Source organism: Carassius gibelio, chromosome A3, assembly GCF_023724105.1.
Source record: "Carassius gibelio isolate Cgi1373 ecotype wild population from Czech Republic chromosome A3, carGib1.2-hapl.c, whole genome shotgun sequence".
In the NCBI taxonomy this organism is placed as follows: domain Eukaryota; kingdom Metazoa; phylum Chordata; class Actinopteri; order Cypriniformes; family Cyprinidae; genus Carassius; species Carassius gibelio.
In genome coordinates, this window is record NC_068373.1 from 17,683,584 (window position 1) to 17,701,068 (window position 17,485).

At 38.8% G+C, this 17,485-nt stretch overlaps 3 protein-coding genes across 6 annotated transcripts; all 3 read left to right on the forward strand.

Annotated features, from left to right (window-relative positions):
• The first annotated feature begins 18 nt into the window (after positions 1 to 18).
• On the forward strand, positions 19 to 5,279 carry si:dkey-16l2.16 (ras-related protein Rab-35). 4 transcript variants are annotated; one of them, XM_052547283.1, is made up of 7 exons: positions 19 to 448; positions 1,271 to 1,911; positions 3,558 to 3,608; positions 3,813 to 3,936; positions 4,032 to 4,156; positions 4,303 to 4,427; positions 4,750 to 5,279. In XM_052547283.1, the coding sequence occupies exons 2-7, from the start codon at positions 1,857 to 1,859 to the stop codon at positions 4,897 to 4,899; spliced, it is 630 nt and encodes a 209-aa protein (XP_052403243.1). In that variant the 5' UTR covers positions 19 to 448; positions 1,271 to 1,856; the 3' UTR covers positions 4,900 to 5,279. The 4 variants fall into 4 exon arrangements, with proteins under 4 accessions (XP_052403243.1, XP_052403244.1, XP_052403245.1 ...); XM_052547284.1 differs by having other exon boundaries at positions 59 to 471; XM_052547285.1 differs by lacking the exon at positions 19 to 448 and adding an exon at positions 534 to 782.
• A 2,128-nt stretch (positions 5,280 to 7,407) lies between these two features.
• Positions 7,408 to 11,483, forward strand: rnf25 (ring finger protein 25). The gene is made up of 10 exons (XM_052547266.1): positions 7,408 to 7,505; positions 7,952 to 8,023; positions 8,112 to 8,208; positions 8,316 to 8,383; positions 8,469 to 8,538; positions 9,093 to 9,164; positions 9,274 to 9,420; positions 9,643 to 9,732; positions 10,033 to 10,170; positions 10,625 to 11,483. Exons 1-10 carry the CDS (start codon positions 7,423 to 7,425, stop codon positions 11,375 to 11,377), a joined length of 1,590 nt encoding a protein of 529 aa, XP_052403226.1. The 5' UTR covers positions 7,408 to 7,422; the 3' UTR covers positions 11,378 to 11,483.
• Positions 11,484 to 11,845: 362 nt separating this feature from the next.
• On the forward strand, positions 11,846 to 16,967 carry kat8 (K(lysine) acetyltransferase 8). Its single transcript, XM_052547270.1, has 11 exons — positions 11,846 to 12,223; positions 12,413 to 12,487; positions 13,711 to 13,889; positions 14,006 to 14,059; positions 14,388 to 14,552; positions 15,571 to 15,660; positions 15,788 to 15,928; positions 16,018 to 16,111; positions 16,199 to 16,349; positions 16,483 to 16,637; positions 16,746 to 16,967. Exons 1-11 carry the CDS (start codon positions 11,893 to 11,895, stop codon positions 16,808 to 16,810), a joined length of 1,500 nt encoding a protein of 499 aa, XP_052403230.1. The 5' UTR covers positions 11,846 to 11,892; the 3' UTR covers positions 16,811 to 16,967.
• Positions 16,968 to 17,485: the final 518 nt, after the last annotated feature.

The window sequence follows — 17,485 nt, forward strand, 5'->3', positions numbered from 1 at the left end:
GACAAGGAAACTCAGGCACAGGATGAGGATGAGAGAGTGACTCAACATTCAGGTGTGTCGGCCTCAGATGGGCGGACCTGATCTCCTCGGCCGCTGGTACACTCACTGTCCGAGCTTGCCCAAACACTGGACTCCCGGTACTGCCTCAGGACTAAACCGACACTGACCGACCACCCTAACGGGAACTAAAGCCAAGTCTTACGTAATTTTCCCCAGCGTGCTCGGTATATGTTGTTTAAAGTGTTTCGGCGAACTCTTCTGTAGATCCGAGTTTGTTCGCATTATCTTAGAGCATCTGTGGCTAGTAAAGTAGCTAGCCTAGCTGCGTTTCAAAACAGCTGAATAAATTACAACGGAGGAGTTGTCGAGTTGAGTAATGGACACAAGTTTGATCAAGCGACTCGGAGAGACGGAACTTAAGAAGCAGATCAAGGCAACTTGAGATTTGGTAGGATTTAATGTTTTTTACAGGTGTGTCCGTTAATTCGCCCCACATGTCAAGACTTTCCGTCGATAGTGCGCGTGACTGTTTGATTTTCATATTATAAAGACGCAAGGTCGCTTATCCCAGAAGGACCGTCTGTTTATTATAATCTTATACCGTAAAGTTGTTGTGGCTTTACGAATGATTCTCCTTTAATAATATGTTCCCTTGAATTGACTGTTAAATCGAGTTGCAACACAGTTAGAGCGCCAGATAGTTTCGCTTTTAATTTGGGCATGTTTGTATTTGGGAATTTCGCTGTGATTTTCTCTTGGCCGATAAGCGGAACTCATTCTAGGTGTGTCAGTTTAACTTCTTTTACACATTTTAGTGTTAAAATGATCACGCGTCTGGAGGACGTACTGTTTTAATGAGAAACTTCTGCCCTCCTAGTAACGGCGGCTCAGGAAAAACACGTCCCTTCCTGTTTTCATGGAACATTTTTGGGAGTTTACTGGATCTCCAGCTTTGTCTCGACTCAGCTGCTAGTTGCATGTGTGCTTTTAATGATTCTGTCCACCGTTTTGGTTTCAGTTGTAAAGAAGCAATATGTGTGTGGCCATTTATTCTGATCTCTGCACATAAAGCGTAAAGCTGGTGCATGTGGTTTCGACCTGTGTCAAAAAGGGTGTCATTTGTCTGTCAGAGAGGGAGAAGCTAAATTTAGTGCCACAGCTGCTGTTCTGGGTAAATGGGGGGGCTGTTCTTGTGCAAATTATGCATTTGAACAAGATGCATTATATCAGTCTCTTACTTCTTTTTTCTTTTCTTTTTTTTTCTTCCCAGTATTAGGGGACCGACAGGGACTTTTCTCACTTCCGGCTTGAAGCTGCATTCCTACAGTGTTTTGGAGTAGCAGTGATCTTTCAAAGTGTGGGAAGCTACCAGTCCCTGCATGCATCGGTTAAACAGGCAAAATGGAGTTGTTGTGACTAAGATGCCATCTATATATCTGGGAAATCAAGATTTGGAGACGAAACAACTTGGATCTCAAACAAACTGCTCTGTTTTCCGGATGACTTGGTTCCTCTACTCTGCATTACAAGCATCGTCAGCAATTAAAGAACCGTTCACGTTTTAATCGGAGTCATTTGATACTTAACCACAACAATGTGGTCATGTGTTTGCACCTGAGGGCGAGGCGGCAAAGAGTAAATTTCACATAGATTTTAACCGTAGATCCCTAATGTTGACAAAAGCAATGGAAATATCACTGGGAATTTAAAGTGTTTAAGATAAGCTAATAATATTGCACTGTGAGTGCAAACTTGTTACAGACAATGCAAAATCATTTTTTTAAGACACAGGAAAATTGACAGAGGACTTGAAAGCTGTTAAACTTGTTTCATGAGGACACATTTTGTACAGAAGAATGGCGGGAAAAGACTACCATCATCTCTTCAAGTTGCTCATCATTGGTGACTCCAGTCAGTATTTTTGTGTTTTTCATACATATGCTAGCAAATTATGTCTTCTTACAGACTTTTTTTTTGTTAAAGCTTAATAAGTCCCCATAAGAAAATCATTAATATATGGCCTAAAATAAGTGATCAAGCCTAATTATTTCTCTAGCACCCTGTCCACTAAGACTCAAGATGTTGATGCATTTACTGAAACATTGTTGTGCAGTTTCACAATTTAACCACAATTTGGAAAGCTGAAATGAAACTACTTTGTGTGTGATGTCAGTCCATATCCCTTCAACGAGTCACTTGACCAGTTCACCAGTATTTACTTGGTTGGGATGTGTTGAATGTTGGGTCAGTGTTTTTGTCTGTAAAACTAGTTTTTCCTAGATTGATTGGAGAATTTTGTAATTTCACTGGAAGATCTGGTTATGACATTTTGATTATACTGTCAAAAAAAAAACTAAAGTCAGAAACTGGAGAAAAAAAATTTTTTAAATGGATGAATTGCTCAAAGAAAGATCAGTGCATTTTAAAAACAAATAAGGTGAATTTCCAGTTTCATGCCTTTCTTTAACAACCTCATTTATACATCCCAATTTCATATTATAGAACCCTTTGTTTGTAAGCAAATATTATTGATGCTATCTCACATTTCATCAGGTTTGTAATTTATCTGGAGATAGTCTTCATCTTCATGCTTCATTTAGTGCATTGTGACCACTTACACTCTGTAACTGTTCAGCTGGGAGCATTTGTCTCTGTAAAGACTGTGGCTTTGGGTAGGATTCGTGGTTTTAGACCTGAATATTGTGGCCTTTGTGATAAAAGAACATGTTAAGATTAAAGGTATATTTTACCCAAAAATGAAAATTTTATATGTATCTGCTTAACCCCAGGGCACACAAGATGTAAGTGATTTTGTTTCTTCAGTAGAAGACAAACAGAAATTTTTAACTCGAACCGTTGCAGTCTATCAGTCTTATAATGTAAGTGGATGGGAATCACAGCTAAAACATACAAAAAAAAAACATACACAAACAAAACCAAATTAAACGCTTCGGAGAGTTTGCACAGTTCAGACATGAGAATCAAAGGTAAAAAAAAACTATATAAATACTGTTCAGTTTCTTGCACAGACCGATCGTTTTGTGTCTTTACACATCAATGTTTCATCACGAGCCACAGGGTGTAATTTGGTTTTGTTTGTGTATTTTTTTGTATTTTATGTTTTGTTTTATTGTATGTTTTAGCTGTGATTCCCATCCACTTACATTATAAGACTGACAGACTGCAACAGTTTGTGTTAAAAATCTCAGACAAAGTCACCTACATATTGGATGCCCTGGGGGTAAGTGGATAAACATAAAATTTTAATTTTGGGTGACCTATCCCTTTAAGTTGCATGGAATAGATTGACTCTGAGATATTTCCTAGGGCTAGTATATTACATACACTATGCTGTCACACTTATTTTTATTTATTGTAGGGATGTATTTACATTTTATTTATAATCCACATTCTATTTCTATGTATTCATGGGTAAATAAATATAAACAATATCTAATTTTTATTATGATCTTATTTTAAAAATAAGTACTATCATGTTTAATTAAGAACATATATGTACTGAATATTTAACAAATGCTGCTCTGACTCTGTTGCAGATGTTGGGAAAAGCAGCTTGCTCCTACGATTCGCAGACAACTCATTCTCTGGTGAGTCTGTTTGGCACAAAGTGTGTGTTTGTGTGAGAAAGAACGAGGCAAAGGGTCTGTAAATATATGATCTAATTCACTGTGTTCTCAAGTCCAAGACCGAAACAAAGCAAGACAAAGTGAGAGTGTATGTTTGCTTAGAAGTGTTAAAGAAGTTCACTTGTTATAACTAATATTAAAAACATGCTTATGCACTCTTCACAGGAAGTTACATAACTACTATTGGAGTTGACTTCAAGATCCGCACGGTAGAGATTGATGGAGAAAGAGTTAAACTCCAGATCTGGGACACTGCAGGGCAGGAGAGGTTCAGAACCATCACCTCGACGTAAGCTCCAGTCGAACCGTTTATTAAAGACTCTGTCTGACCAATCATGTGATCTCTGTCAGTCTTCCTCTCACACAATTGCTGTAATCCTCCAGGTATTACAGAAACACTCACGGTGTCATCATTGTTTACGATGTCACAAACGCTGAATCGTTTGTCAACGTGAAAAGATGGTTAAATGAGATATCACAGAACTGTGACAACGTCTGCAAAATTTTAGGTTAGTGTTTTATTTCTTTATTTTTACATTGTATTTACTTAAGTTGCATTGTGATATGATAATAGATGTTTTGGTTGTTTATTCCGAGTTTGTTGTTGTATCAAAGGTGAACATTTAATATTCCTTTTCACTTTCATCCTTAACAGTCGGAAACAAGAATGATGATCCTTCTAAAAAGCTTGTGGACACTCAAGATGCTCAGCGCTTTGTGGAGTCAGTTGGTGTGAGGTTGTTTGAGACGAGTGCTAAAGAGAATATCAATGTAGAGGAGGTGAGGTGTTTTTTTTTTCTGTGATATGCATTTAGAGAAATTGCAATTTAACGCATGCATTTGTGTATATTATTGTGTGCATTATATATATAGAAAAATCAAGATTTGGAGACAAAACAACTTAGAAAAAAAAAATTTTCCTTTCAACTCAGTCATTAAAAATCTGAAATATTTTATTTTGATGTTGGCTTGAATGGATCCACAGACTATGTATCTTTCAATTACTTCAGAAATTATTTATTGTCTGTCTGTCCATGTGTTACAAGGAACATTTTATAATTTAATGTAAAATTTTATGGCTTGTGTTCTGTTCTGTTTGCAGATGTTCATGGCTTTCACCCACATGGTCCTTCGGGCGAAGAAACAGAGCCAGAGTCGAGCAGAAAGAGAGAGGGACAGAGAAAAGGACACTGTCCATATAAATTCCCACAGGGACAGAGAAAGGAGGAAGAAGGGGAAGAAATGCTGTTAGGATATATAGAAAGATGGACAAATCAAACACCTTTGCAACTTTGTTCCTTTGGTTCAAGTTTTCAACTCGGAAATGTGACTTTTTCATGATAACACAGCGCTTAGATGAAACTAAAATAAATAAAAAATAACTTGCTATTACGTGACGAACATCAGCATTTATCAATGAAGTGTTTTTTTTTTTTTTAACAAAAGGGTTATTGACTGGATTTACACTAGCATCAAATGCCTGGTCCAGGAAGGACACTATACACAAACTGTCTTATGTGTTCCACTGTGATTAGTGAGAGATGCTTCTTGTCAGATTAAAATTGATGTGATATGTAAGTAATGTATGCAAATAATAAATTAGCAATAAAATATGATTTTAAAGATCGCAAACACTGCAACAGTGTTAATTTCTAACATCTTGCAGTTGTGAAAGAGGCATGTCTGTGAGGAACTACTGCTGGTTTTACTTGAATGAATGCTCGCTGTCATGGGCACCGAGATATTCTCCAGATATTCTGTATTCACTATCATATTGGTGAAACTGATCTGGCAAACTATCCAGTTAATATCTGTGTTTGCACTCTGGCGAGCCAAGAGGTTTATTTACACCTTGTTTTCTGCAGTGTTGACCAATGTAGCCAATCATCCATATCTGTCGATTTCTTGAACTCAGTTTGCCAATCAGAGGTGTTTAAAGGGGTCATATGATGCTGCTAAAAAGAACATTATTTGGTAATGTGTTTATGTGGTTTAAAAAAAAAAAAACATTATTTTCCACACACTGTATATTATTGTTTCTCCTCTATGCCCCACCTTCTGAAACGCATCGATTTTAACAAGGCTCATCAGTCTGAAAAGCGAGGTGTGCTCTGATTGGCCAGTTATCCAGTGCATTGTGATTGGCCGAATACCTCAAGCGTGTGACAGAAATGTTACGCCCCTTTACATATTGTGATGCCCTGTCCAGGCGGAGCGACAAGACCATAGACTGTACAAAAACATGGACGTAGTGTCCGTGACATCACCCGTAGACTCCTGAAGAGAGTTTTTGAAGCCTAAAGTGTGCAGAGCGAGCCGTCACCATCTTGGCAGTGCGTCACCGTGTGACTCTCCCGGACTATCAAAAATGAAAGGGTGGGAGCTGGTTGCTGAAGCCACGCCCACCTAGCATGACTGCTGTGACAGCAGTGGCAATTCACCTGTCACTCAAGTGGCCACGCCCTTAATTATGCAGAAATTTAAGGCTTAATATAATTTAAACGGATGAGTTATAAAAAAATTCACCCCCCTCACAGTTGTCATGAAGGGAAAAATTTGCTATATAGACCAAAATCATTTTTTGCACCAGACTGAAAACATGTTTTTCTCTGCTGTTAACATGGGGAGTCTATGGGATTGACTCTTTTGCAGCCAGCCTCAAGCGGCCAGTCAATGAATTGCAGTTTTAGTCACTTCCTTATTGGCCTCACTAGAGAGAGCGGGAGGTTGCCACTCGGACAAGACATAAACATAAACCCCATTATAAATGTGATATAAACATGATTTCTAGTCTTCTTTTGGAAGGCCAAACAAAGTAGTTTAATTTTCTCAACGAAACAGCGTCATTAACTGTGGCTTTGAGTGAGCAGAGGAGGGCGTCTTGAGAATGGCGTGGCCAGCATCTTCTACGAAGTAGCAGTCGGGGGCTTGTGGCAACCAGATGTGATGACCCCGTGCTGGACTCCGCTTCGTCGTCCATGGTGAAAGCCGATCTGGTGATCCACAGTGCAAATTTGATATACTTCCTCAGCGACCAGCATGGAGCAGCTCCAGGCATGATGAAGCAGATATCGTCCTCTTTTCGAAGAACAAACAAGTAGTTTCGCTGTCACAGCCAAACACAGCATCTACATGACATTGTGGCAACGTTAACCACAATACTACAACGAGAATAGAAGTTACGCCTTCTTTCTTTGCATGAACATTAGGGCAGTGTTATGAAAATCTTCCCACATAGTGACATAGAGATGTGGGGGTGTGTTAGAACTAGCTGTTTTAGGGGGGTGTGAACGAGTCTTAACTTTTATATTTAGTCATAACTTTTTCTTTATGCACCAAGAGCTTGTAACACTCCAAAGAGAAAGGAAAATTTTAAATGGCATCATATGACCTCTTTAAGTTAGAAGCTACTCGCTGCTCAAAACACGGAGTCCAGTGCATAGATAGACTGCATAAAAAGGTCCAGTCCTGGGTTTTCCAAGAATCCTTTTATTACAACAAAACTTTCTGAGATCGCGATTAACTAAAACAAGGAACAGTTTTTTAGTTATTATAAAGAGAGTGCTACTTATGTGCTTTCTAGGCATTTAGACTTGTTTATGCTCGCTGTGCTCTTGCAATCCAACTACTAAAATACACGTGTTTTTCAACCAGAATTGTTCCTCGGTTTAACCAACTAAATAAAAAGTGAAATAACAGTTTCTTTAAATTATTTAATTTGACCAACGAGTCATGTTTGTTTAAATAATACTCAAATCTTGAATCCCTGAGATTAATGTCTGTCAGGCAGCTCTGTCTGCGTCAGCTGACCGATGCCGTGAACGGTGACGTCACAGCGAAGATGGCTGCCGAGAGCGAGTGAGTATCGAGCAAATACTGTTAGAAACGTGTAATTATTCCTATATAAATCAGTAGTTGTTTGATATATGAACTGAAAATATTTCATTTGTAATACTTAACGTAAATTATTTGAACTATAGAGCAAAATTGGTTATGAAATGGGAGAGCTGTCATGGGTGACTATAAATTGAAGAAATAATAAATAACTTACATATAACACAAATGGAAAAATCATTTGGTCCGAGGCTAACCTAAAGAAATCTATAGTTAAGTTGCTCTGACCTAACCGGTAGTCATAGGCGTTAGATCTTAGTATCCAAGTAAACAAAAGGCCAGGGATGTTACTGCAGTTGTTTTATTAAACGTGTGTCTGTTCGTTTCATGTGTTATATTTATGTTAGTGTTACATTATACTAACGTTTATTCTACACGAAATTCAGCTCACATATTTTTTGACACCACAGTGTCCTGTCTGAGATTGAAGTGCTGCAGTCCATCTACTTAGATGAGCTCAGTGTTGATCAGAGAGATGAAGGGTAAATATTTGAGCATTTGTAGCCCTTTTAGCTTGAGATGATAATTCAGTATAATTAACATGTGCAAAAATAAATCTGTCTCGATTAGAGGATGGACAGTCAGTCTGGTGCTCTATCCCTCCACTGCGGAGGACTGTCTCTCTCAGTTCGTCCGTCTTACATTGACAATGGATCTGGACTCTCAGGTTTGTTGATCAAATTGCTATAATATTTAGCTTTGGTAATGGTAAAGGTACATACAACTTTTTGTTTCACTGCTGGTTTTCTGAGAATGTTTTATATTCACTTCCAGTATCCATATTCATCTCCTTGCATCTCTATTCACAATCCACGTGGACTCTCAGATGATAAACTGCTCAGGTGTCTGATTATTATTAAAAATTATTCTAAAACTTTAGAATGTTCTGTTTAACTTTCAACCTAAAAAAAAATTCTCTCCTCTCAGTTTACAGAGGAGTTTGCAGATAGAGGCAGAGTCATGTATCGGGACACCTGTACTGTACCAGCTCATAGAGGTTTGGAGTCCATATTTAGTCCAAAAATACACTTCACTCAGAGGTTTGCCAATAATATGTTTTTTTTTTTTTTTTAAGAAGTAATTTTATTTAGGAAGTTTGCTACTGAATGTATAATTTTACAAAATGTGTCTATTTCAAATAAATGTTTTTTTTTAGCTTTCTATTCATCAAAGAATCTTGAAAAAAATATCATGCTTTCCACAAAAACCTTAAGCAGCACAACTGTTATCAACATTGATAATAGTAAGAAATGTTTCTTGAGCAGCAAATAAGCATGTTAAAAGTAATGGCCGTTTAAAATTCAACATTGCCATCACAGGAATAAATTACATTTAAAAATATATTACATTAGAAAATTATATTCAATTAATAATATTTGACAATATTACTGATTTACTGCAATTTATGATTAATGCAGCCTTGGCGAGCATTAAACACTGTATTCAAAAACATCTTAAAGTGAAATCTTACCAACCACAAACTATTGAACGGTAGTGTATGTGCCTACTACCATGTGTTTGTCTCAAAATTTCTCTATATCATCTTCACAGAGAGCCAAAGAGATCCTGACTGAGAGCAATATTCCCCATGGAAACTGTGTCATCTGTCTGTATGGCTTTAAGGTTTGGTATTTTAACTGTAATATGAACTTCGTCTGATCTAAGGCCTGTTTGTAAAAATTGTAAATATTATTGTGCTTGTTCCTCTTCCTCTGTTTTGTCCTAACCGTAGGAGGGAGAAGTGTTTACTAAGACCAGATGCTATCACTATTTCCATTCTCACTGTCTTGGCCGCTACATCACCCACTCTGAGATGGAGCTGAAGGACCGTGAGAGGGAGCTGGAGGAGGATAAAACCAGAGACAGGACAGAAGAAGAGGTGGGGCTTCTTTACTTTCATATGATTTCCTTACTTCAAGGCAAAATGTTCCTCATTTTTGTATTAAATAAATTCCAGTCAACAATTTTGTGTAATACATTGTTATCACTAGATCATTTACTTCAGTGTTGCGATGAATGCATACATAAAAAGGCAGTGAGGTGTGCATGAATAAAAGGAAGTGGTTTTTGGTACATTAGGTGTTTTTTGTTTCATTAACAGGACTTGGCTGTTGTTTGCCCCGTGTGTCGAGAGCCTCTCACCTATGATTTGGATGTCCTCCTTTCCTCTCCTGCTCCAGTTTTCACACAGGTAAGACATTCGGACACACTGTATCATCCTTTGTGGACACGGTATTAGCAGTTGGGTCAAACTAAACTGGCCTGACGTTTATCATTGTTTGAAGTGTCCAATGGACAATGTTACCATTGTGTTCAGTGCCAAGCAGTAGATTTTTTTTAAAACAGTGTGTCATTGTCCCGTGTGCAGTCTCTCTTGTTAGCTGACTATGCCAGGATGCCTAGTTGGAAAGCTCAACACCCTCATGTATGTTCACTGGTCACATGCTGTGGATACACATGAACATTGTGCTTATTATTCCTTCACACACAGCAGGAGGATGCAGTCATCGGTGGGGAATTTAAAAAGAAATGGGCAGCACTCCAGAAGATTCTGGAACGGCAGAAGGAAAAGGGTGGAGTTATTGACCCAGAAGCAGAGTCTAATAGATTCCTAATTCACATTAATGAGGTAAATCCTAGATGGATATTTAAAAAGTGTGTACTTTTTTTACTATATATATGGTATATGCATATATATGTATATTATAAATAATTTAATATATGCACACACACACACACACACGCACACACATATATATATAGTGTTCCTGTAGCTCACTTGGTAGAGCATTGCGCTATCAAGCGCAAGGTTGGGGTTCGATTCCCCGGGAACACATGATAGATAAAAAATTGATATAGCCTGAATGCACTGTAAGTTGCTTTGGATAAAAGCGTCTGCTAAATGCGTAAATTTAATTTTAATTTAATTTTAATTTAATATATATAATACTTTACTTTTTATGATAATTTAGTAATTAATCAATATTCAATCAGAACATGAGTGGCAATCATATTTAGCTGTTGTATGTACATGGCCTTTAAATACATAAAGAAATTAATGTGGGATGTGTGCTTTTCCTCAGGCTCCTGCTTATGTTTCTGGTGCTGAATCTTGTCAGTCACTCCTTTCCTCGTCCCAAGATTCCACCGGTGCAACCCAAGCCTCTCAAAGTCATCACACTACAGCCCAATCACAGCACCAGTGCTCTCATGAGAGCAGACAGCAAGGTGACTTCAAGAGAGGTCGTAGAGGAAGAGGCGGCAGAAGAGGTGGATCAGTGCGTCACACGATGCCTACACCTGGGTTAGAACGACTGGGCAGGCCTGTGCATTCTTCTGATAAGATTTATTATGTCAACTCAGGCCCACCAAACACCACGACACAGGGAGAAAGTACAGCACAAGGACAGGGATGTGAACTCAGTGATAAAATAACACAGCCTTGGATCAATGAAGAGGAAAAAACTGTTTCTCAAGAAAAGGTTACTTCAGAATCCAACTGTAAACAAGATGTGAGCCAACAAAACGTGTGTATTTCAAAAGATGGGACTCAGACAATATTACAGGAAGGACACCCAGAAAGGGAACATGTGGGTCGAGGATGGAAGCGTGGTGGTCGTGGCTCTGGACGACATCATGGACATTGGCAGGAGAGGAACTTCAAGGGTCCCAGTCACTGGGAAAATTCTGGAAATGCTGGCCACCGTGGAGGAGGACATAGAGCCAGAGAGGGAGGGCCTGGGCATCATCACAGAGGGGGCGGGGCTTATAGAGGTGGTGGCAGGGGTTTGCATCAGAGAGTGGAAAAAGAGTTTAGGAAAGAGGGAGTGCTCTGACAATGGGAGAGGGGAGGTACAGACAAACGAAGATGCGTACCTCCCAGTTTCACCAGCTGTACCATCATTATGTCAGTGTCTATAATAAAATACTCAACAAGCAGTACACTGACTCATGTTTTTCCTTCCTCTTTTGGGTAAATCATTGTTCTTAGTGAAAATGAAGGAGTAAACATTTCAATTAGGAAGGAGTCTAACCACTGTGGAAGATCAGTGTAGTTTGTGTTAATGTCACCAATCCATAAATCAGAACTCTGAAATAAAGTTTATTCTTTCTGTTTCAGGTTAAATAAGATAAAACAGTTAAATAATTGTATAATATTTTTACTTTAACTTAATTTAAATAGGATAAATGTTTAATTTAATTCATATGTATATATTACACATTTAATAAGTGTGTGTGTGTGTGTGTGTGTGTATAAGTGAAACAAAACACTGATCAACTACACAAAGCAGACAAATCGTACTGCGCATGCGCGACTCTAGGCGGTGTGCGCAATGTTTTCAAATGGACAATGATGTCTGGCGTGGCGATGTCGATGTCCCACAATCGTCACCCAAACATGAACAATTCATATGATAACTGCGGATCCGAAGAGCGAATGGACGTTGATATAGACACTGGAACCCACCAAGGGAGAATGGAGACAACACGAGCAACATGTTCATCAAACGGCAGTGGCGGGGAAGAGGACGAGGCGGAGGCCGCTGATCGAGAACGAGAAGCCGGGGGCTCGAGTACTCCGCACTCCGGGGATGGACTGTCGCACGTCGGCGGCAGAGAACAGGAGGTGTCCGTAGAAATCGGGGGGACTTATTTGTGTCAGCGTGCGGACAAAACATGGCGTAAGTTCACAATGGAAAATGCTCATTTGGATATTATTTCATATACACTTAATTTGCCATTTTTAGTTAAATTCTGCATTCCTTATCATTTATAATGTAGTTATGAGAACAGATACATAAGCGACAGCCCATGCAAACCCAAAATGTGCATGTATATTTTGTTTATTTATTTTTTATTATTTCTTCCAGATTCAGCAGAAGTTATTCAGTCTAGGCTGAATGAGCAGGAAGGCAGAGAAGAGTTTTACGTCCACTATGTTGGATGTAAGTGGAGTTACCTTTCATTCATGTCTGATCATACACAAATACTTTACACGTCTGTGTATTATGCCGCGTTTCCACCGAAATTACCCGGAACATTTGTACCAGGAACTTTTTTTCCCAGGAACTTTTTTCCCCCCAGACCTGTTGCTTTCTGCGTTTCCACCGCGGTGTAAAGTACCGGGTAGATTAGGCAAATAGACTGGTGACGTAGGTCTGCGCGCGTTTCTCAAAACAAAGTACCGCTGATAAAAAAAAAAAAAAGTACGCTGATTTTGGACGTGCATCCTCGGTAGTTGGTTCAGACTTTGTGCATTCGTCTCGGGAGTGTGATGTCCGCGACGACGCAAGTCCGGTAAATCTATAAACAGCAGAGTACTTGATAACTTCAGTCTGCTCGTCATGGCTACTCCAATTTTCCTTACTGTATATTTACAATAAAACGAAATATGATATCAAATACCACTGCCTCCTTTCGTTTTCATTTAAGCATAATAACAACTGCAGAAATGTACTTAGTTCAGGGAAATGTGTATATGCAGCCATTACAATGAAACGAAATATTATATAAATTTGCCTTTTTTATTTTCATTTTAACATATAGATAAATTGAATACAGACCAAAGAAACCTGTTAGATTTACCCCGCAGCTGAATTATATGTTATGTTTAACCACTAAAGACACATCAGAGCCAGCGGCACATATCAGAAAGTCTATCCCCGGAGAGGCTGCTCTCTGCGGATACATGAGGACTGAGCTCCCGCTGATCGAGTGGAGCTCACCGTCTACGAGATCGGCGAAACACATTTTTAAATAGGCCCTGTCTTTATAAATAAACAACAGATTTGAGTTTGAAACAACTACATTCTCCCATGAAATACTTTTAAAATTACATTTCATGACACAATAACAGTAATATTTTGAAAATGTTGATCCGAATAAATGGTGGTTGAACTCAACCAATGCTGCGTGAACTCAACCAATCAGCATGTTTAGCGCCAAAGTCCCGCCCCCGAAAGTTCCGGAACTTTAAAAAAGTACCACCTCGCCAGCAGGGACTTTCTGGGGGGCATTTTTTTACCCGGAACTTTTATTTAGTTCCTGGTTCCTGCGGTGGAAACACACCAAGTACCGGACCAAGTCCCTAGTTCCTGGGTAAAGTTCCTGCGGTGGAAACGCGGCTTTACAGATTCACTGAGCACAAGCTCTCTTTTGTCATTTGCAGTTAACAGACGTTTAGATGAGTGGGTTGGAAAGGCACGTTTAGCCCTGACAAAGACTGTGAAAGACGCAGTGAGAAAGAGTGTGGAGGAGGGTGGTGGAGGTGAACTTGTGGACCAGCCTGAGAGGAAGATCACCCGAAACCAGAAGCGTAAACATGACGAGATCAACCATGTGCAGAAGGTACCTGTCATCACATTTCTGCACATCTAAATGACGCAGTACTCAATTTGATCAATGTTTTATCTGACAAAGTCCATATCAGTTTAATTATTTGATTGCTTCTTTTCTTCTTTCAGACTTATGCAGAGATGGACCCCACTACAGCAGCCCTGGAGAAAGAGCATGAGGCGGTAAGAGGGGGCAACATTTGCATAACACACACTGGGGGGAAAAAATCTGCTTTGCAGTATATCAAAGTGCTTATGGCATGGGTGTCCAAACTCGGTCCTGGAGGGCCAGTGTCCTGCAGAGTTAAGCTCCAACAAGTCTCAGCAAACCTGCTGGAAATTTCTAGTATGCCTGGTAAGACCATTATTTGCTGGTCCAGGTTTAATTAATTGGGGTTGGAGCTCTGCAGGACCGAGTTTGGACATCCCTGGCTTATAATGTTTCCTTCAGTATCAATAGCAAACTACATCCGTTTTCTCTTTTTAATCCAAATGTTGCTTTTATTTTCAGATCACAAAAGTAAAATACGTGGACAAGATCCAGATTGGGAACTTTGAGATTGACGCATGGTACTTCTCTCCATTCCCTGAGGACTATGGAAAACAACCCAAGCTCTGGATCTGTGAATACTGCCTGAAGTATATGAAGTATGAGAAGACTTTCAGATACCACCTGGTCAGTCCACACTTATGGTTTTGTTGTCGATTCATACTGTAAATCTGTTATTAAACCATAAGGGGGTGCTAAACATCTTTGCGAATGAATTTAAATGGTTGGAATAGAGTGCTGCAGTGATGAGGTGTTTTTGTGTAGGCCACCCTAGAGTTAGCAGCACCCTGGTTCCCTCAACAAAAAGTCAGTCGTATTTTTCTGACCAACAAAAGTTATGATTCTTCTGACACATTCATCAAGATAATCTTCACAGATGATCTCAACTTTTATGAATTAAAAATACAATCACCAGAAATAAAAAGAAAAAGCTATAAACAAACTACACCACAGACGGATGACCTCTATGTCACCACCATAGATATGTGTATGAAGAGTTTGAAAAGTGCCATCTTATTTTTTCTTCTAAAATTAATATACCGTAATTAATAAGGCTCCTATGTTTATGTTCATTTATTTGTGTGGCTTGTGACAACTCTTTTAATCTTTATTTAAAATCTAACAAGTTGAAAAGTTTTAGTTAAGATGTTTTGCAAAAGTGTAATTATAAACACAAGACAAAAAGCAGATTAGTGAGGTTTCCTATATTAGATGATTAATGTCCCCGACAGCATCTGTAGTCCCATTTATGAACTTGTTAGCATCCTAGTTTTTTAAGTTGTGTAGAAGCTTAAGAAAATCTTGAATTTGTTCTATTTTGTTGAATAAATTGTCAACATATCTTGAGCTTGTTTTAGACACTTGAACCAAGACCCCATTCAAAGAACCCACTGACTTCAGGAACCGGAAGTGCAACAATTCTGCCTTGTTTGGGTTTAAGGGCTCTTTCCTGTAACACTTTATTTTACAAGCATTTGTTCATAGATCTGTGTTGGTCTGTGTCAATCATCTGAATTTTTTTTTTGTGTGTGTTTTATAACATTTTGTAACATTTCTGGCTTCCTAGAATAAGGTTAATATTTTCATTGAATTTATACTGTCTTTTGATTTCCCTTTCTTTGTTCCTCAATGGCTCCTGTTTCAGTCACAGTGTCAATGGCGTCAGCCTCCAGGAAAAGAGATTTATCGCAGAAACAATATCTCAGTGTACGAAGTTGATGGGAAGGACCATAAGGTGAGCCAGGTCATACCTGCCATTAAAATGAAACATAGAAACAAATAATTTTATGATAGATTCCAACTCCTATGCGATTGTACATTTTTCCTACAGTTTGTTGTTCTCACTGTCCTTCTCACTGTAGATCTATTGTCAGAATCTGTGTCTCCTGGCAAAGCTTTTTCTGGATCATAAAACACTTTACTTTGATGTAGAGCCATTCATCTTCTACATCCTCACTGAAGTCAACAAACAGGGAGCACATATTGTGGGCTACTTTTCTAAGGTAAAGTATTTTCTGTTCGTTTTTGAACTGAATCTGTTCATTTGTATCTTAATTAGCAATGCTTTATCTTATGTATTCTTCATGAACAGGAGAAGGAGTCTCCAGATGGGAACAATGTGGCTTGTATTCTCACTCTTCCTCCATACCAGCGGAGAGGATATGGAAAATTTCTAATTGCATTCAGTGAGTTTCACCTCTCGGCAGTTGCTCACTTCTGATAAAAGCACTTTGACACACTGATAATTGTTCTTTGTGCCATATCCTTCTTAGGTTACGAGTTGTCTAAGCTGGAGAGTATGGTGGGGTCACCAGAGAAGCCTCTGTCAGACTTGGGAAAGTTGAGTTACAGGAGTTACTGGTCTTGGGTACTACTAGAAATTCTGCGAGACTTCAGAGGGACATTGTCCATTAAAGACCTCAGGTACACATCCAGTCCCAAATACAAGAACAAACCAGCATGCAAACTAACACATGAGGTCACATGCAGTGTTGTAAGTTTACTGCCAAGTATTTGATGACGAGATCTAACTAATGCATAATGTCTACACCCACAGCCAGATGACCAGCATTACTCAGAGTGACATCATCAGCACACTACAGTCTCTGAACATGGTCAAGTACTGGAAAGGTCAACATGTCATCTGTGTCACACCAAAACTTGTAGAGGAACATCTCAAAAGTGCCCAGTACAAGAAACCACCAATAACAGGTAACTGATCTGTAAAATGAATATAATGCAGCTTTCTCCTATTGTTAGATTATATATGTGTTATCACACTTTTAAGAGTTTAAACCTTTACGTTTTGTGTTTCTACAGTGGACACGCATTGTTTGAAATGGGCACCTCCCAAACACAAGCAGGCCAAGTTCTCTAAAAAATGAGCAAAGAGAGTCAAACCGACCCTTCACCCCGGATGTTTTTCACCGCTAACCTAAATGTCATTTAGAAATACTTTCTCCAAGAGAGAAAGGTCTAAGATAAATCATTCGCATTGTAATGAGTCTGTTATTTTTTTAAATAAATGAATAGTAATATTCATGTCTCTGTTTGCGAGTCCCTTTTATTTCAATTCAACATCAGTATGGTACTTCAGTTCTGTGTTCTGTGAGGTAGTTTATTTCTTCCTTGATCATATGAGTTTTGGAAGAAAAAAAACTTGTAAAGTCAAACTACATTATGAAGTGTCGTGACATACAGCCAAGTATGGTGACCCGTACTCAGAATTGGTGCTCTGCATTTAACTTATCCAAAGTGCACACACACAGCAGTGAACACACACACACTATGAAGACACATCTGGAGCAGTGGGCAGCCATTTATGCTGCGGCTGCTGGGGAGCAGTTGGGGATTTGGTGCCTTGCTCAAGGACACCTAAGTCATAGCCAGCCTGAGACTCGAACCCACAACACTAGGGTTAGGAGTCAAACTCATATATATATATATGTTGGAAACAACAATACTTCAGGGATTTTTATACCATTGATACTAAACTATAAATTGTTTCATTTCATTCTTATTAATGCTAAATTATTTAATGAACCATTATCATTATTTTA